This window comes from Lontra canadensis, unplaced genomic scaffold, assembly GCF_010015895.1.
Source record: "Lontra canadensis isolate GAN:19392208 unplaced genomic scaffold, GSC_riverotter_1.0 scaffold13, whole genome shotgun sequence".
In the NCBI taxonomy this organism is placed as follows: domain Eukaryota; kingdom Metazoa; phylum Chordata; class Mammalia; order Carnivora; family Mustelidae; genus Lontra; species Lontra canadensis.
Window position 1 is genome coordinate 8,242,339 of NW_022631007.1, and position 20,899 is coordinate 8,263,237.

The following is a 20,899-nucleotide window of genomic DNA, read 5'->3' on the forward strand; positions in this document are numbered from 1 at the left end:
ATGTAGGGATCAGTTCCAGGACCCTGGATAATTACTTGAGTTGAAGACAGATGATGGTTAACCAACTGAGCCACCCAGGTGCCTCTAAAATTTTAAAATTTTTGAATGAAAAAAATTTATTAAAGAAATTATTAGAAATGTTTTATAGAAATTTTAGGTTTATAGCAAAATTGGGCAAAAGGTACAGAGATTTGCCATGTACACCTGGCCCCCAAACACCCTCAGATTCCCTCTTTGCTGGCCCTACATTGACAAACTCATCATTATCACTCAAAGCTCATAGTTTGCATTAGGGGTCACTCTTGCTTTCGTACATTCTAGGGGTTGATGAATGTGTAATGACAGGGATCCCCCATTAAGACATCACACAGAGCAATTTCTCTGCCCTGAGAATCCTCTGTGTGCCACCTCTTTATTTCTATATTTCCATTACTGGTCTTTATTTCTCATTTTTAACAACCAAGGAATAGAAATTTCTTTTTTTAAATTAAACTTGTAGATATTTAAGGTGACATAATTTGACATACATATACATAGTAAAGTAATTGTTACAGTTGAGCTAATTAACATTATCTCCTCAGTTACCACTTTTTTGTGTGTGGGAGGGAAGCACTTGAAATGTATTATTTTAGCATCTTTCCAGTATTCAATCCAGTATTATTAACTACAGTCTTTATGCCTGTGCATTGCATCTCTAGTCTTATTCATCCCACATAACTGCAATGTTATACCCTTTGGCCAACTCGTCTCCATTTCTCCCACTCCCCGCCCCTGGTGACTACTGTTCTATTCTATGCTTCTACGAATTTGACTTTTTTTTTTTAGGTTCCACATAGAAGTGAGATCAGACAATATTTGTCTTTCTGTGTCTGGCTTATTTTATTTAGCATAATGTTCTCAAAGTTCATCCATGTTGTAGTAAATAGCAGCATTTCCTTCTTTATCATGGCTGAATAATATTCCATTCATTTCTTGATGGACATTTATGGTGTTTCCATATCTTGGCTACTGTGAACAATGCTGCAAAGAACATGAGGGTGCAGATAGCTCTATGAGATTCTGATTTCATTTTTTGGATATGCATCCAGAAGTGAGATTACTGGATCATATGGTAGTTCAATTTTTAATTTTTTTTGGAACCACCATCCTGTCTTCCATCATGAATGTACTAATTTACATCCCTGAAGAAGCTGTGAGGAGATGCCTAGAGATGAATCATAGATACACTGTCTTGTCAGCTCTTTCATTTATTTGAGTTTCAATGTCAGGATTTGTGTTCAACTTTTATCATTATCATTTGGCGTAGAGACTAGCTTTCTAATTTTGTGCATTTTTTTTCTGTGTCAGGGAAGTATATTTCCTAATGGAATATTTAAGGGATAACTGAGATACTATTATTTTACTTTAAAATTTGAGAGGCCAACATGCTAATTGTTCCTGTAGTAAGATAGTCATGTAAGAGGATTGCAAATCTTAAGCAAATGTTCACTGAACACTTACTAGTGTGCCAGTCATGTTCTAGGTCGTGCGGTCTACAGCAGTAAACTAGATGGGTGGAAGAACTAGCACGTGTAAAAAAAGAAAAACAAAAATGAGTTCTTCAGAGACAGGCAAAAAAGCCAACATGGCAGCTCAGGGTGTGCTTTGGGGCAAAGTTGAAGTCCCAGAGATGGCCAGTACTGCGGGTCTTATGGGCCATGAGCAGAATTTGGATTTTCCTCTAGATTGCTAGGAAGCCATCTAAGGAAGGTTAAAAAAAACAAAACAAAACAAAACAAAACTCCAGTTTCAGTGTGGAAAACAGACTTGTAAGGACCAAGTGCCAGCCAAGACCCATTAGAAGATGGCTTCATTTGTGGAGGCAAGAGATGGAGGCAACGGAGCCTGGTGAGAAGGAACCACACTAGGGATGTATTTTGAGATTGGGCTAACAGGATTTACTAATAGATTGTGTGTGGGATGTGAGGGAATTAAAGGAATCAAAGATGGTGCTCATAATTTTATGGTGGGACCAATGGGAAGAATGATGCTGTTTATTGAAATATGTTAGAATTTCAGAAAACGTTATGATTAATGCTCTAGTTATTAATTATTTATAAGAATGATATTCTTTTTTAAAGATTTTATTTATTTATTTGACACACAGAGAGAGAGACAGTGAAAGGGAACACAAGCAGAGTGAGTGGGAGAGGGAGAAGCAGGCTCCCTGCTGAGCAGAGAGCCCTATGCCGAGCTGAACCCCAAAACACTGGGATCATGACCTGAGCCGAAGGCAGAGGCTTAACCGACTGAGCCACCCAGGCACCCCTGGCAGGATTATTCTTTATTTTCTTTAGTGACTCCTTTTTGAGTTAGGGATAATCAGAAAGTTTCTAATCCAAGGATTTAGATATTGTCCTCAATTCACCTGTTTTGCATCCAGAATTTCCATTGTAAAAATCAAGATAAATAGGCTTACAATATTGCAGGTAAAAAAAAAATGAGGATAAACACCCTGCTATTGTCACTTTGTGATTCATTTATATTCCTTGTCTTAGCTTTATCACAGGAAGCTATGATCGGACATGTAAAGTCTGGGACACTGCATCTGGAGAGGAACTTCACACCCTGGAGGGCCACAGGAATGTGGTCTATGCCATAGCATTCAACAATCCATACGGGTACAGAGACATTCACTCATTCACTTATGCCTTTTTAATCCATTAATTTGTTTGTTCTTCTCCCCCTACGTGGAAAAAAGAGAACTAAAATTTGCCAAATGCCTGATGTGTGCATTGAAAGCCTTCTAAATACGTTCTTCAGTGCTTAAAGGGGTTTTGGGACAGGTATTACTGTTCTCATACAAAGTGTATAAAGTTCAAGTACCCTTCCCAGGATCACATAGTAAACAGGAGAGCGAGAGTCCAAGTTCAAGCAGAGCTCAGTCCCTTCCCTTCAGAGTTCTCTGACAGGCAGCTCCTACTGATGATTATAGCAATAGCATCTGGAGACTCTGACATGCCCGCATAGCACGGTTTACCTTGTTTAAAAGTTAACCTACCATCTATAGCAGGGAAAAAAATGTGTACAGTAACATGATACATAACAGTACAAAATATAATTGCATTTTCAACCAACCTCTAGTTACCTGATTCAACAGATTAACTTCGTTCTCTAGCTCTCCTTCTGCTCCCTGAATGCTTGCAACAACTGCGCCACCCACTGGTATGCCCAGCTTCTTGTCCCGCTGGTTAGGCAACCTACCAAGAGTTAGTTGTGTTTGCCCTTCAGTCAGCTTATGTTGGCTGTGCTTTCATTTGTAATTATGGTACTTAATTGAGCATTGCTTAAACGAACGAAATATGACTATGAAAATAAAGCTGTTAGTTTTTTGTGAAAACATAGATGAGGCAAATCTTGGAAAAAATTACTACTGAATGAAGTTGTAGATGGTATCAAGGCAAAAATTAGAAAGCACATTGAAACATTTAGAAAACTTTGCATTCAGATTGTTCTGCATGTACGTTTACATTCTCATCCCATTTTTAAGAAAAGAATTGGAAGTGGTAGAGGTTGGATATGATTTCTGAAAGTTACTTAATGAGCTCTAGTTAACCAAAGAAAAGGCCTTGGCCTTGCATATTTGAGTAAAAAAATTTTAATGTGTGTCTTTTTCTTGATGACTCACCAACTTTTTCCATCCACCATGCTGTTTCAATAAATATAGGTATTATGATGACTAGAAAAAGACAACAAATGGTTTAAAAGTTAAGAGGAGAAAGATCCATGTGATTTCTCCTGGTAGAGGCTTTCAAGATGATGTGAGGCTCAAGCAGAAGCATGGAAAGTGGAAGACAGAGGGAAAGGGGAGGACATCCTGGGTGAGGGCACCCTGCAGCTCCAGAGGTTAGGTAGGACTCCGTCTGGCTCGCCCAGTGCCCCCGGCTCTCTAGTGGACATTTCCTGGTGAGAAACAAAAGTGGTCAAGATCATAGTGTTCTGTGTAGTATGGACTCTGTTCTGGAGGACGGAGTTGTGATGAAAGCTTTGTGAACAAAGGAGGGATTCAATGAGAGTGCTATTCAGGAGGGCTGTTATGGCAGAGACAAGGGGCCAGAGGGTTTGGACTGGGAAGAAACAGGAGGCAAGGAGATTGGTTGGAGGCAGATAAAAGTGACAGATTCAAGAGACATGAAAACAGTGTAAGATAGTGGCAAGGGCAATAATAAAAGGGAGTTTTATAAAAATTTGATGGACTTAGAGTTGAAATTTTATACCATAAATATTAAACACTTGATATGTAGGTTGCTAATGTCATTACATCTCTTTAAAATGTAACACACTTTTAAAACATTAATTGTGATGGCACAGTCAAACCTAATTTGTACATTAAAATGATTAAATATTCCAATTGCATTACTAAAAACTTAACTATGATGTGATGCAGTTTTACATTGTAGGGAATGATAATTTTTATAATAACTTATTTCACCAACCTGTGGGAGAGAAAGATTTTATTGAAATTATAAATGATCATGTTTTACTTCTAGTATAATTTCTATTTTAATTGCAATGTTATTTAAAGCACTTTAAAAGTATAGTCTCTACAATATATTACCATATCACATAAAGTCTACTTAGAAGATATGATATTTTTGCATGCCTATCTGAGAACAAAGTTTTTGGGGGGATAGAGAGGTCAGGAACCCTTCACTTTTTGGCCCTTTTATTGGATTCTACCAAGACCCCCTGATGAAAAACTTTCCTGTCCAGTTACATAATTCAATCTTTATGTATGGATTAAAGCAGCATTTTCCAGGGCATTTTGGGGCATTGGGGTTTCAGCAGAATGAGTTCTAGATAACCACCAAAGAATGAGAGGGAGTGTGTGTGTGTGTATGTGTGTCTGTGAGAGAGAGAGAGAGAGAGGGAGAGAGAGGAGGGAAAGAGAGAGACACAGAGAGGTGAACTTCAGCCAGTTTAGTGTTTATGTGTTCTATACATTAGGTCAGGAGTAAGCTTTGATTCAATAAAGTAATTCTAAAAAAACATGTGATCAGTATTATCTTTTCTCATGTAGAGGCATATGGATGTAGAGAGCAGTGTGTGACCAAACAGTAATTAACTGAGAAACAACAGCACTTGAGACAATATGTTTGAGGGACAGGAGGGATGGGAAATGGAGAGAAGGAGCAGGAAAAGAGCACACAGGGCTCTCAGTGTGTCTGAGCAGAAGTTGGTGGACATCAGCAGCTAATGAGGAATGCCTAGACTGGATGGAGAGAGAGCCAGAGCAGACTTTGGGTTGACAACCAGCCTTGAGTGTAAGGAAGCTCTAAGTGGGTTGAGTGGGTGTTCTCCAGAAAAAAAAAATGTCCCTGGAGCATGGATAGAAAGGACTTCATTTATTTTATTTTTTATTTTATTATTTTTTAAAGATTTTATTTATTTATTTGACAGAGAGATCACAAGTAGGCAGGGAGTTAGGCACAGAGAGAGGGGGGGAAGCAGGCTCTCTGTTGAGCAGAGAGCCCGATGCGGGGCTCAATCCCAGGACCCTGAGATCATGACCGGGGTGAAGGCAGATGCTTAACCCACTGAGCCACCCAGGTGCACCCCTCATTTTCTTTAGAATCAGAGACCACAGAAACACTATGTGGGTGGCATGAGAGCAAAGGAGATATACAGGGCGTTGGTGTTAGTTTAGACAAAATATGAATTCTGCAACTGTGCCAAGCACATAGAATTTGCTTTAGGATATGTATTTTGGCTCTTAAGACATTGCACACTTTTGAACGGTGAACCTGCATTGTAATTGATGACCCAGTTGGATGAACATTTGGACGACTTGCTATAAAAGACAGGAGTCAATGGTAAAGGAAAAGATTTAGTTCTAGGATGAAAGCCAAACAGGCCAACCTACTCTTACCTGTTGGTTGTTGATAGTAACCCTGCTCCCCGGTATACACAGGAAGCCTCTTGTTTGCAAGGTACTGGTCTTCACCATATTTCCTCTCTAGACCCTCCCTCTTGTTCAAAGACCTTACAATTAGAGTAATATTAGCATTATTTTCCCAAGGAGACACTAAGTTCTCAAAACCTTATCTAGTCATATGGTATAAATTAAATTATTTATATATTTTCATTCTTCTTCTTTTAAATTCAAAATTATCAGTAGACCTGCTAATAGAATTTTTTTGTGTCCCTGCAACTCATACATTATTTATTTCCATTTGGTAAGAATTTTCTAAACTAAATTTTGTACCATATTCATTTTGCTAATTTAAAAGCTTATTGTAATCCCAAACATAAATTTATTACTTTTTAATGCAATATTTTAATGTAAAATACTTAAATTAAACATATAAACTGATACTATTGAAAAATTAGACCTTAATTTTGTTGTCCACTGAAACAAATGCCAGATTGCTTTTTGTTTTAAAAACAAAGTAAATTCCTGACTAGATAAACCCATGTATTAACATCTCTTGTCTTAATTCAGTGTATGATATACTGTGCTTGAATTTTTTTCAAAATCCATTTTTTTTTTTTTTTTTAATCTTAGTGACAAAATTGCCACTGGGTCCTTCGATAAGACTTGTAAGCTATGGAGTGTAGAAACAGGAAAATGTTACCATACCTTTAGGGGTCACACAGCAGAAATAGTGAGTATATTTATTTTATTGCATTTTCTTTCTTTCTTCCTTCCTTTCTTTTCTTTTCTTTTTTTAATAGACTTTATATTTTAGAGCAGTTTTAGATTCACAGTGAAACTGAGTGGAAGATATAGTGGTTTCCCATATATTCTCTGCCCTGCCCCAAACATGTCCCATTATCAACAAACCCCACCAAACCTGTACATTTGTTACAACTGATGGACCTACATCAATGCATCATTTTTTTTTTTAGTAATCCATTATACAAGGAGTGGTTCTACTTTTATGAATAATTTTGCAACTATATCTGGTATTTTCAGTTTGTATGTATTTTATGTGGAGGCATTAAAGTAATTTATAAACTATTTGAGTTTTTATATCGTACAGTTGTTGTCAAAGACCCATATCCTACATTGACTAAGAAGATGTGCAAAGTGATAATTGCATTTGAATACCATATCCAACCTTACTTTTTCTTTTTCAGTGACTTGCTTTTAAAGGACTGACTTAATGAGTGTTGATAAAATTCTTAGAATAGTTTTTAAAGTAACTTTTTTATATCATGTGAAATATTTAGCCTGGTTGTTTTCTGGATATCATTAGAACTCAAATTTGCATAAATAGTTTGCTACTTTAAATAGCTTTCGCTATTGGGAAGACCTTGCCCTTGGCCAATTCTGCGTTACATCCTATAACAATTAGTGAGTTAATTGGCACCCTATGGGAAAAATGATAGCATTTAAAAATAAACAGGCTGCTTATTTTAGGAGTAAAATTTATAATTATCATTCAGATTCATGGTGTATTCATCCAATAAGGGCTCATGCTATGTTTAATATTTTGCTAGACACTGGGGGATACTATAGTGTAAAATTATAACCGACCCGTTAATGGCACTCAGTGTGCACAAAAGAAAGTTTTGTGCTAATGTATAAGTCCTTTACATATATTAGCCTAGTTGCACCTCATCACTACCCTAAGAGCTAGAAATTTCCCCATTTTACAGTTGAAGATGCCAAGGCATAGAGAGAGTAAGTAACATGTCCAAACTCGTGAGAAAAACATGATCCTCATTCTCATGCTCCCTTGGAATTTTGAAAAAGTTTTCTTTATATATAGTTCCAAGGAAGACTTTGATCCTTTTCACAGTCAACAACATCAATCCAAAAATTATTTACTACTTATTGAATGTGTCGAGCCCTGGCCTGTGTGCTTGGCATACCAAATAGAATCACACATGGTTCCTGTCCTGCAGGGACTTAGTGGTTCACTGGAGGAAATAGAGGCATCAATAAATAAGTTCAGAGATGCATTGTAGCATGCTAGAAGTTGGTGGGGGGTTTAGTGTGGTCACAGAGGGGAGCACCCCGATGGTGGGGATGATAAGGAAAGTATGTGCAGGTAGATAGCACATTCTCTGGGCAGCGAGAGCTGCACTGGCCAATGCCCAGAGGGGGTGTGCAACAGTGGTGGGTGTTTTCAGCCTCAGATGACTCCATGTGGCCAGAGAAGTACTTGCCAACGTCCCCACCTGATGACGTACACAGAATAGGCCAATTCTATTGGCCTGTGCACCACACTGGGTGGGGGGGTTGGAGGTTGCTGCCTGCTGCCATGGTCAGAAGTGCTGGGTGAGGATCCCTGGTGCTGCCCAGCTGCCTGGATTAAAGGTACCATGTCTTGGTGCACTTGCACCGCATTCAAAGCCATATCACATGGTGAACGTGATCAAAGTGGGGGAGACTGGCAAGGCCATTGTATTAATTCATATGTTGTGCTATGGGATTTGTACTTTATCCTGTGGAGAATGCCATGCTGTTGAGACTTTTTAGGTGGGAGATAGCATGGTCATTTTTACTCTTTGGAAAGATCCTTCGTGTGGCAGAATGACGTACGATCAGAAGCAGGGGCTAGCTGGCCATCTTGTTGCAGTGCAAGCAGAGACAGTGGAGGCCCGTCATGAGGCAGGTGAATAGAGTGTGAGAGAGGCTGGAGTGGAGGAGTAGGAGGGGGTTGTCAGGCAGATGTGAGGCGTGAAGGAGAAAAAGGGCTCCAGGGTGATTCCTTAACTTCAGAGAATGGCAGGGCATTTTATGTAAAATGTCTTGTCCATTTATATAAAAGGGACAAGCAGGTTTGTGGTCATATGACTTGCATGTCTTAGATTGATCCAAGCTGCCTATGCAATGTCTTCACAGAAGCCCTTTGGGGTTGAACTGAGCGTGAGGTCGGGGAAGGAGACGTGGGTGTGTGAGTCACATGCATCAGGGTGGCCACGGGAACTGCTGAGATTTGCAGTTTCTGAAAGGACAAGTGTCAGTAGGGGGTGAAGTGTGATGGCACGTTGAGCACCTGGGGATGAGAATTCTCCAAAAGATAAATAAAAGAGATAGGAGGTAAAAGGAAAAAAGCAGAGTGCCATCAAAGTTGTCAAGAAGGAAGAAAATATGGAGAAGAAAGGAGTCAACACTGCAGGCACCAGGGAACCTAAGTGGGGGTGACCAGCAGAGCCTTCCAGTCATTTAGTCAGAGTGGTTCTCGCAGTTGAAATATTGGGGGATGGGCAAGCGGTGATGATGGTACACACTATTTTTCCAAGGAATTTGGTTGTGAAAGGGGAAAAAAGGTAGCTAAAAATGAGGTACATGGAGTCAAGGGAGGATTTATTTTTATGTGGAAAGAGCTCGAACATATTTATGGTGCCATTAGGAGGCACCCAGTATAGACGTAGGGAAAAATGAGTGGGCGTGTCTCCGGTAGGCGTGCAGGGAAGAGGGTGTCTGAGAAGGGAGAAGTGATCTCTCTGCACCTGACAGTGGAGGGAAAGGAAGAGAGGACCAGGTGAGGAAGTTCCCCCCGACAGGTGAGTTTTCTCAGGGAAGTAGTTGAAAGCCAGGTTATCCGTGGGGAAGGGATGAGGACAGACAGGGAACAGAAGTGTGGAAAGGAAGAATGGACGGAGCCAGAGGCACGTTCAAGTAAGGAGGAAATGCTGCTGAGGACACAGCTGCGGAAAGAAGGCACACACAAGCAACACCCGTAATGTGCCAGGTGGTTTTCTTAAGCTGAGGGGTGAGGGAGGTCCAAGGACTGTGTGAAATGCCAGCTTGATACAGTTGTCAGGAGTCGTAGGGACATGGACGGTGCCAGGGAAAGACAAGGAGTGGAGGTGTTGAGGACGCTGGAAGGAGTGATGCTTCCAGGGTGTCAGCTGAATGGGGGGTTGGCCAGGAAAAGGCAGGGGTCTCAGTGAGACAGGAGATATGCCAGGGGTGGCTTGGTAAGGACGAAAGTGGAAGCATTGGGAAATTGTACTGAGAGATGGATGTCCACGTAGTGAATCTTCTAGGAAAAGTGACACTGAGGTCCAGGGTGTGGCCACGGGAGGGATTATGGGAGGGAGTCCAGGGTCATGGGTCTGGGCTACTGGAATGATGGCTCCCTTGAAGGCCACCTAGGACTTGGGACAGAGACCGTGAGCCAATAGCCAAAGACCTTGACTGGTGAGGGAGCAGGATGGGAAGGACTGTGATGTGAACAACATGGAAGATGGGAGCCAGAGAGCATGAATCACAAAGGAGATGGATTTACTTTTATTCTTTATTTACTTTTATTCCCGTCCTCTGGAAGTGACAAGGCGTGCCCGTGCCCGAACTAGGTGACATGGGAGAGCAAAGAGACCTCTTCTCAAGAGGAGAGTGCTTCAGGATTCAACCTGCAGAACACAGGCCACCCAGAGGCCACCCTGGTATCTCACTGCGGAGAATTAGGCTGAACCTAAGGCAGTTGCCTCTTGAAGCTTTTCTATACAAAATCAACAATTCAAAACTCTTCTCTTTCTAAAATCTCTTCCATTTCCTGGAATTCAGGTGTGTTTATCCTTCAACCCTCAAAGCACACTCGTGGCCACTGGGAGCATGGACACAACAGCCAAACTGTGGGACATCCAGAATGGAGAGGAGGTGTTCACTTTAATGGTACGTGCATCCTGTCGCCAGCTTCGAGAGTTCTGCGCTCTCCCTAGCTATTGCTTAGCCTAAGCCTATTACGGAGTTTGTTGTTATGAGCTCCATGTCAGAAGATATTTTTGAGCTATTGGTTTTCAGACTGTGATGAAAAGTACGTCCCAGTGGGTTTGTTGGCGATTCCCAACGACTTTGACGAGGGAGCTGAGGAGGTCTGGGCTTTTTTATTTTGACGAGCTTCCGTCTGTAAGTCCCACCAAGCACAGCTTAAAACCTAGTGCCATCTCTCCGGCTTAAAGCCAAGGAGGTGGAGGCTGACACTTTCTGGAAGAGGCAGAACTGGAGAAACTTGCCAGAGGATTCCCTAAAACGACAACTGTCCGCACTGTCCTCCACTATCCCCGGTCTCACAGGCCTCCTGTATTACAAAGTCTGAAATGACAAGGGGTAAGTGGCAGGAGGAGAAAGGCTAAAGGGCAGTGCTCAGAGAGCAAGAGCTGGTGGTATATGTCCATGGGGGTCTTGGTCTGTCACCACCACGCGTCCAGCACTTTCCTCCCACCTTCTCCCTCTACTTCCTCCCACCCCTGTCCAAACAACAGAACACACAGACGGTGATTCTCTGTGCCAATCAGTCAGAACAGCTAGGTGGGAAACCCAGTTCTTATCCTTTCAAATTATAAATGGATTCCAAATTAGGACTCCTTTCGTAGGAGTTTTTTTGAAGTCAAAATGGACTAGAAAGAGAGAAAAAGCACTCTTTTCAACAAACACCAAGGGATTTTCTGAATTCAGAGTGCCATCCTTAATTAACGTAAGTATATACACTCTTCCGACTTCCTTCTCATCATTTCTGTGGGGTGCTGCCTCTTCACTGCCTCCTCCTTCAGAACAATGCCCAACAGTCTTCGAAAGGCTGCATCCCCCTCGGCACACCCACACCTGTCTGCCACCAGGCCACACATCTGTTTTGTGCGCTTGGAATTTTCATGTTCAGCTACATTTAATGCCTACCATTTGGAAAAAGCCAGAAATTTGATGTGTAAATGAATATTTTCACTAGTGGAAAAAAAGTAATGTTAATTTGCTAAAATAATTTGGGAAACAAGGGCCATACTGCAAGCAGAGTCTACTGCCGGGAGGGGCTTCTTGCCCTTGCCTCAGAATGTTTGATGCGTCGGCCCTAGACAGTGACCAAGTGAAAGCCAGGCTAAAGGCCAGATATTTATTAATCTATTTTATGTTAGATCATCTTAAGAGGGGCACCTAGGTGGCTCGGTCAGTTAGGGGGTACATTTGGCTCAGGTCGCCATCTCAGGGTCCTGGGGTTGACCCCTGTGGGTTGGGCTCCCTGTACAGTGGGGAGCCTGCTTCTCCTCCTCTTTCTGCCCCTCCCTACCCGGGTCTCGCTCTCTCTCTCTCAAATAATTAAAATCTTTAAAAAAAAATCAGCATAAGAATAGTTAAATTTATTCCACAAACTTTTCTATCACCTGCTACTAACTCATAAAGCATATAGCTTTTTTTTTTTTTTTTAAGAGACAGAAAGAGAGCAAGAAGGGGGAGGGGCAGAGAGAGAGAGAAAGAGAGAGACAAACAGACTCCCTGCTGAGCGGGTAGCCCTATGCAGAGCTGAATGTCAAGACCCTGAGAGCCAAAACCAACAGTCAGACACTTAACCTTAACAGATTGAACCAACCACCCAAGTACCCCAGCCCTCCTTTTTTTGCATACAGCTTTTTAAAAAGTGTTTTCAAGACAATGTGGAAGAAGTCCTCTGATGATTTCCCACATATTGCCCTCTTCCTGTCCATTAAAACAAACAAAACCTAGTTTTATTAAGTTAAATGGACTTGATTTAAGTGTATAAGTCAGATTTTAGTAAATTTACGGAATTGTGCAACCTTTACCAAGCTCCAGTTTTCAAAATTTCCCCCAAAAGATACCTATTACCACCCCCCAGCCAACCACTAATCTCTTTTCTACCTATAGAGTTTTGCCTTTTCTAGCATTTTCTTTTAAACTAAGAATTGTGCCTTTGTAGAGATTGTTCTTCTGCAGGTAATGCATGATAGTATCTGTTCTCTTTCTAGGGACATTCCGCTGAAATCATCTCTTTGTCCTTTAATACCTCAGGAAAGAGAATCATCACGGGATCTTTTGATCATACTGTTGCAGTGTGGGAAGCTGATACTGGAAGGTATTCTGTGTCTTTAAGGATTTTTTACTCTGGATCAGAGGGTTAAGAACACCATCTTTGCTGTTCCTATCTATTAACTGTGCTTTGGACTCTATAGGAATAGGATACCTCCCAAATAAATTAATTCATTACTTAATTCATTCATTAATCAGAAGTGATATTTCTGATCCAGAAAAAAATGTGTGCATTCTTGGAATTCTGACCAAATAATGCCACACAGAAACATAAAAGGAGAATGTTAACAATAGCCTGGGTGATGGCTATTATTCCTTCTGTATACTGTGTAATCAGATTTCAATGGCTTGTCAGTATGGCAGGCATGGATCTCATGAGTAAATAAAATCATGGCTAATTTTCCAAATTTAATTTAGTCCAACAACTTCAATTTCCTTCCTAATTATTTTGGGTTCTAGTTGCTGAGAAGTTAACTAAATTAGACTCTGCATTGGAAAGCTCTACCTTGGACTTGTATCTTGATGGAGGGGCTAATTACCAGGGGTAGCAGTCAAGATATGAGGGGGAAGGAAGGGCCCTTCGGACATTGGATGGGTAGTTTCTGAACTACCAAGAGGTCTACTGGTCTTGTATAAGAATACTTCCAGGACCTCAGACAACTGGATTATTTATCAGCCATGGCTTTCTGAAGTCTTAAGTAATCTTGTTATTTTTGAGTGCTTCAAATGTAAGTATATGTTCGCCGAAATGAAATTAATAGCCTAGTTGGCGGTTTCTAAGCTGTACTAGAACCATCTTTGTTTTGTCATCAAAAGTATTATTTTGTGAAAACCAAAATTTTGACTCTCACACCAATGGGCTTGACATCGTTATCTGTGCCCTTATCCTGAAGTAGGGCATCTTTCACCAATGTGAATCCTTTCATTTTGTAGGAAGGTATATACCTTAATCGGGCATTGTGCTGAGATTAGCAGTGCTTTATTCAACTGGGATTGCTCTCTGATATTAACTGGCTCTATGGACAAAACCTGCATGGTGAGCTCAAGAAATATCTTTGCTTTACAGTTCTCCCGTGTGCCCTTTATACTGGGTCAGATATTCATTGAAACATTACCACATTTCAAAGGTGTTGTAAAATTAGGATTTAATTTATAAATAATTGGCATTTTTAAATGTTAACTTTCTGATCCCCCAGGTTTAAAGGAATTATGATGGAGTAAAACCATGTTAATTGAATCAAATGTATCACAAGATCTTATTTTCAAAGACACATTATTTTTCTTTAATGTCTCTCTGTTCATTTGTTAAACTTTGATTAGAGTGAATCTTGAGGAGGCTCAAAACAATGTTTCCCTGCTTTTAAATTTCTATTGCTAAGAGCTTATGCTCTGGAATTAATATTTGATTACATATGATATATTATAATCTTAATGTACTTTTTATTCTCTAGCATTATAGTTTTAGATCAAGCTTCTTATCATTTGATGACCTTCTTATGGAAAGAGGACATTTCCACTCCAATGTCACGCACTTTGAGATTTTTCCTAATATAGTGGCAGATTTGCACTCTCCATTCTAAATGTGTGTTTCTGGTCTTCTCTTGTCCAGTGTGCCTTGTGAGTTGGTTGGCTGGGGTTTCTTGTCATGAATCCAGGTAAACTTAACAGAACATGTGGAAATTATACACATGATCTTGGCACAGTTATTCAGCTAGCCATAAGCATGTCATAATGACTACTTTTCCCCATTTTTGCACTTCAGACAGGAAGTCACAGTCACCTTCTTTTTTTTTATTGTAGCTGTGGGATGCCACAAATGGAAAATGTGTGGCAACACTAACAGGCCATGATGATGAAATTCTAGACAGCTGTTTCGATTACACTGGAAAACTTATTGCAACTGCTTCAGCCGATGGTAGGTCATCTGTTCATACATTTAATTTGTTTGATAAACATGTATAATTCTATACCGTAGGTCATCTACCTGATAACCAGCTGTGAGAAACACTACATCTGCCTCATCTCTGTGATGCTGGTCATTGCACTACATTGGTATCATATTCTTGGTAACCACAGGTTACAATGTCTGCGTCATCTCCTTGACAACCACATCTGATGTTTCACTGGGTCTTCACATCCCCTTGATGACTATATATAATGGTATATTCTGGGTCGTCTCCCTAATCATGCATTATGCTACACCACGTTGACCTCATCAACTTGACCACCATCCATGGCACTGTAATAAATCTGCATTATCTCCTTTATACCACATGTGCTGCATGTAACACATCTTTGTGATGACATATGTGATGCTTTGTTGTACATCATGTTCTTGTTTACCACCTAGGAGTCTACACTGGTCTGCATCATCTTACTGATAACTATGGGCTGGTGGTACACCACGTGTACCTCTGTTCACTGAAGACCACAGATGATGCTCCAGTACCTCTATGTCATTTCCCTGTTGACCATGTATGCTATTCTATTATGCCCACCTCATCCCTCCAGGACACATGCTCTATCTACTCCAGCCCCGGGTCACCAAACGAGATACTGCTTTATGTACCATCATCATCCTGATCACCATGCATGATACACCATACTCAAGTTTTCTTAAAAACCATGTATGATATTGCACTCTACCTATATCTTCTCCTCGATTGCTGCATATGACGTAGACTACGTCAGAATCATTGCCTTGATAACTGTGTGTGCTGTGATACTAGAACTCATCTTGATGACAAATATATGTGATGCTGCACTGTATCTGTGACATTTCACTGAAAACCATATATAATGCTATGTGATGTCTGCATCCTCTCATTGACAACCATCTGTATTGGTATACTACATATACAGTATGTCCTGGATGATAATTTATGTTAGTAAACAACAGGTCATCCTCATAACAGCTATGTATTCCTGACAAGCATGTAAAATGCTATACAACTTCTGCCTCATTCACCCATTATTATATCATATCCATGATAACCACACGTGATACTGTGTCTGCATCATCTTCTTGACAACCACATAGGATGCTATACTCAGTCTATGTCATCTCATGCCCGTCATACAACAATGTGTGATTCTGTTCTATGAGTCATCACCTTGATAATGAAGTAAGATGCTACAGTACACTACATGTCCTCTTCCTGAAGACTGCAGTTAATGCTACACCACCCCTGTGCCATCCACCTGATGGTCATGTATGGAGCTGTGCTAAGTCTGTGTTATCCCTTTAACAACCAATTATGATGCTATATTGTATCTATATCATATACCTGACTGTTATGTTTTATTTTATAGTCCTTGTCATTCCCCTTAAAATCATGTATGATACTACACTATATCTTCATCTAATCCTTTATAACCATATATAATATTCTACCATATCTTCATCATTTCATAGAAATTTATGTGTGATGCTATAATATTTCTACCTCATCACCTTGATAAACACATCTTCAAGGTCTGCTATGTCCGGATCCCTTCATTTACAAAACTACATGATTCCATGTTATACCTGGATCATATCCTTGAAGTCTGTTTATCACACTATCTTTTAATGGCATCTCCTTGAGTGCTATGTGTGGTGTTATTGTGTGTGTCATCTCCACAGTGGGCTCATATGTTATGCTCTCTGTGCCCACAGTTAATGAGGTTATGTGATGTTAAAGTGTGTAACTTCACTGACCTCCATGCATGATGCTACACTCGGATTGTCTCATCTCTCTGATAACCACATTATCTCTGGCAATTATTAAGATGCCATGCTATTTCTGTGTTATTGCCTTAAAAACACATATGGTGTTATACTATGTCTGTATCATGTTCTTTACAGTGACATCTATATCCTCTTCTTGAAAATCATGTGTGATGCTCTACTATGAGAGTTTTCTCAATTACCACACATGAGGCTACATAATATATGCATCATATCCTAGAAAACCATGTTATGTTATGCAAAACCTCCCAGACAAGTATGTGTGATGCTTTACTCTCTCATCCCTTTAACAACCCTGTAAGTTGGTAGAGGATGTGACTAGATGATTTCTATATCATGTCCATGATAATCATGTATGACACTATACCATGTCTGTGCCATTTGGAAAACAGTATGATGATACATTATTTTTGTGTTATTTTCCTATTTTTTAATGCTGAAATCTATGTCTTATATTCCTGATAAGCACTATGACATTAAATATGTCTGTTTCAAGTTCATTATATCCACATATGACACAAATCATGTCTATGTCATCACTCTGATGACCATGTATGACACTATAATATCTGTGTTCTCCATGATAATATATGTCACCATGCTACATTTGCATCATTTCCCTGACAACCAAAGTGATGCTACACTATTTCTGGGTCATTTCCTTGACAACCATGTATGAACTTATGCTCTGTCTCATTGTGTCTCTGACAACAGATGAAGCTATATACTGTATGATGATCTATTGTGGGTAGTCTCTTGACAATCACGTATGATGCTATGAGCATCTTTGCCATCTGGTCCACCATGTATGCTACTACAGTATGGCTGTGGTAAGCACACATAGTGCTCCTGTGTGACTGCATCATCTCTTGGGTAACTGTATTCATTTGTCAGGGCTGCTATAACAGAGTACAACAGACTAAGGGGCTTAAACAAAAAGAATTTCTTTTCTCACCACTCTGGAAGCTACAAGTTTGAGATCAAGATGTTGTCAGTCTTGGTTTCTTCTGAGGCCTGCAGGTGGCATTTTTCTCCCTATGTCTTCATGTGGTCTTCCCTCTCCACGTGTCTGTATCCTCATCTCTTCTTCTTATAAGGACACCAGATATATTGGGTTAGGGCCCACTCTAATGAACTCATGTTAACCCATTTCTTCTTTAAAGTCCCAAATCTCCCTGCTAAGTCAACTTCTAAGATACTTGGGGTTAGGAATTCAACATAGGAGTTTTGCGGGGGACACAATTTGATGTGTAACACCATGTGGGACAAACAGCATATTCCCATTTTCTGCCTAAAGTCTTCTCTCCTTGTAAATCCCAGGATATGCCATGTCTGACCAGGTCTTTGATAATCATATGTGAGTCTATGCTATAGGTCAACTTTCTGACAACCACCTATCATGCTACACTCCATATCATCTTTTAACCTGCTCTATATGATCCTACACTGTGACTTCCCCCTGTCCTGATAGCCATGGATGATGCCCAACTATGGGTAAGCTCCCTGAAGACAATAAGTGATGCTTCATGATGTTGGCATCATATCCTTGCCACACTCTGTATCAACTTTAAGTATGTGTTGTGGTGTGTCATTATGACTGAATGTTTCGATAAATACATGATGCTGTGTCATTATTCATGTCTTTGATAACCAACTAGGGATAGATCTTATATATGTTATACTATGTTTATGTCATCTCCTTGATAACCATGTCGAGTGCTACACTATTTTGAATCATCTCCCAGATGACTGTGTTTGATGATATAGTATGTGTTATATCCATGATGGCCTTATGATGATACAATGTATCTGTCCCGTTGGTTGACGACCCCATATGTTGCTACACTGGTATGTGCCATCTTTCTATAGTCCATAGATGACTCTACACACCATCTCCATTATCTTTTTGATGTCATGTATGATGCTATGCTGTGTGTTTTCATCTCCTTGACAACCACACATCATGCTTCACTATGTCTGCATCATCTCTGTGATGACCACATATAACACTATATTGTATCTGTGTCACCTTCCCATGAATGCATATCATGCTGTTCTATGATTATGTCATCACCATGTCAGCACACATAAGCCTACACTGTGTCTAAGTCATCTCTTTGATAATCACACATGATGCTTCACTATGTCTAATTCCCTTAATGACTGACTCTATGTGACTCTACATCATGTCCATGTAAACTTAACAGCCATTTAAGAAATTCTAGCAAAAATGGGATGCTTTTTCCAGATATGATTTGTTCTTTGTTTGCCTGCATTTGCTCTTTGTGACTAACATACTGTTAGGTAGTCACATATACTTTGTGTTATAACCAGTTATGGAATTTTGCCAGTGATTCATTTTAATTACACAGTCTTTATTCCAACTTTCTCTTGCTTTTCAAAATTACATTTGCATGATGTTCCCTTACTCACTAGGATTTTTCAAAGGTGATCCTTTGATCATACATAAGTTTCTTTCTATATCCTGGAATATAAATGCCCTGAATTTGGAGAACTCTCTTTTTCAGAGTAACTACTTACTTTTTCATCTTACAGAGCTTTGCTTTTTAAAATCATACCTCAACTGTAATTAATCTACCCTTTTTATTTTAAATATCATTTTTACTTATACCAAAAAAAATCATTCAGAAAGAATAGGGAACCTATTTTGTGCCAAGAATTGTTTTAGGAACACGGGCTATATCAATGAACAAAAGAGAGAGGAATTCCTTCCCTCATGGAGCTATATTATGGAGGGGGAGTATATGAAGAATAGCATATATGTGTTTTCCATAGAATGTTAGAATATAGAGTAAAAAGATTATACTTTATATATAGAATATATAGATTATAGTATATAGATTATAGAATAAATGAGTTTTATATATAATCTATATAATATAGATTATAGAATAAATGAGTTTTATATATAATCTATATAATATAGATTATAAGGAATGTTAAGAGTTTGTCAGCACTATGAGGGGAGAAACAAGCAAGGTCTGGGGATCAGGATACTGAGAGATGGATGAGAATTAACTGTAAGTTCAGTAATTCTTCTGTTTTCTCTATCATCTGTTACGTCCCCTATCAGTGATTCCATACTTTCCTTGCTCTATAAGACATTACTTCAAAAAAACTTTTTTTCTTTTGGTATGTTTTGTAAACCTCTTCTCATTCTGCACCTTCTAAGAAGTCTTGATGCTTGGAGAAATCTTGTTTACTTAACTCTGGTTCTTGCTTCTCATTCCCCTCTTAAAACTGGATACATTCAACAGGAATTAGTTGAAGCTGTAAAAGTGAAGATAAATGTTTCTTCACATTAATCACATTTTACTTCTTCATTTGAATCATTCTCAAGCCTGGATTATTTTTTGGTGTCTTATTCATATTTCTATCTTTTAAAAAATGTAGTTTTAGGTTATATTATTTCTGTGTTTTCTAAAGTTTAAAAATCTTTTGAGCAATTTGGAGAATTAGTATAGGTAGGATTTTCATTTTTGTTGTATTAACACTTCTTTTTTTAAGAGATATTTATTTGAGAGAGAGAGAAAGAGAGTGAGCAAGTGAGGGAGGGACAAAGGCAGAGAATCCCAATCAGACTTCCTGCTGAGCACAGAGCCCAATATGGGGTTATATCTCACAACCCTGAGATCACGAGCTTAGCTGAAACCAAGAGTTGGATGCTCAGCTACCTGGGCCACCCAGATGCCCCAATATTAACACATTCTTTTAAAAAAAAAATTAATGATTTGAGAGAGAGAGATCGTGAGTAGGGGGGAGGAGCAGAGGAAGAGGGAGAAGCAAATTCCATTCTGATCAGGGAACCTGACATGGGGTTTGATCCTAGGACCCTAGGGTCATGACTTGAACTGAAGACAGATGCTTAACCTACTGAGCTACTGAGGTGCCCCATTAACACATTCTTAAAACGCATTGGTCACTTTAAGGCTTTTGAAATGTTCAACTAGTAGTTTTATATTTTTAGTCATATTAATTGTAAAATAACAATTTTCATCTACTTCCCTCTGAAGTTGACATTGTCAGAAGGGCAAGTAAAAATTTTACTAAAATGTTTTGCTCTTCTCTGAATGAAAATTAAGTAACCAAAATTCCCTATCGTTACTAATTTTGCCTCTATGTAATTTTGTATTGTAATAAAGGAGCAGCCTTCATCTGGCCAGAAAAATTTTAACGTTTTTTTCTGACAACAATTTTACTACTGCTGTTTTTCTCCTTCTACATTTATTTAGCTCCTCCATTCCTTAATTAAAAGGAAATTTCTATACCACTTCTTCCTTCCTTCCTTCCACTCATCTATCCATCTATCCATCCACCTTCCCACCCATCCATCCACCCACCTATCCATCCATCCACTCATCCATCCACCTACCCACCCATCCATCCACCCACCC

The 20,899-nt window shown here is 39.5% G+C and overlaps 1 protein-coding gene across 4 annotated transcripts in view; it reads left to right on the plus strand.

The window, feature by feature from the left end:
* The window catches only part of DAW1 (dynein assembly factor with WD repeats 1), a 41,124-nt gene that overhangs the window by 15,338 nt on the left and 4,887 nt on the right, over positions 1–20,899 (plus strand). For 2 of the 4 annotated variants that reach the window (XM_032857407.1, XM_032857409.1), the window contains 6 exons: positions 2,538–2,660; positions 6,545–6,644; positions 10,505–10,612; positions 12,694–12,800; positions 13,688–13,790; positions 14,555–14,669. In XM_032857407.1, coding sequence (XP_032713298.1) covers positions 2,538–2,660; positions 6,545–6,644; positions 10,505–10,612; positions 12,694–12,800; positions 13,688–13,790; positions 14,555–14,669 — 656 coding nt within the window. The remainder of the gene's footprint in view (positions 1–2,537; positions 2,661–6,544; positions 6,645–10,504; positions 10,613–12,693; positions 12,801–13,687; positions 13,791–14,554; positions 14,670–20,899) is intronic. The other 2 variants (XM_032857408.1, XM_032857410.1) reach the window with 2 other exon arrangements.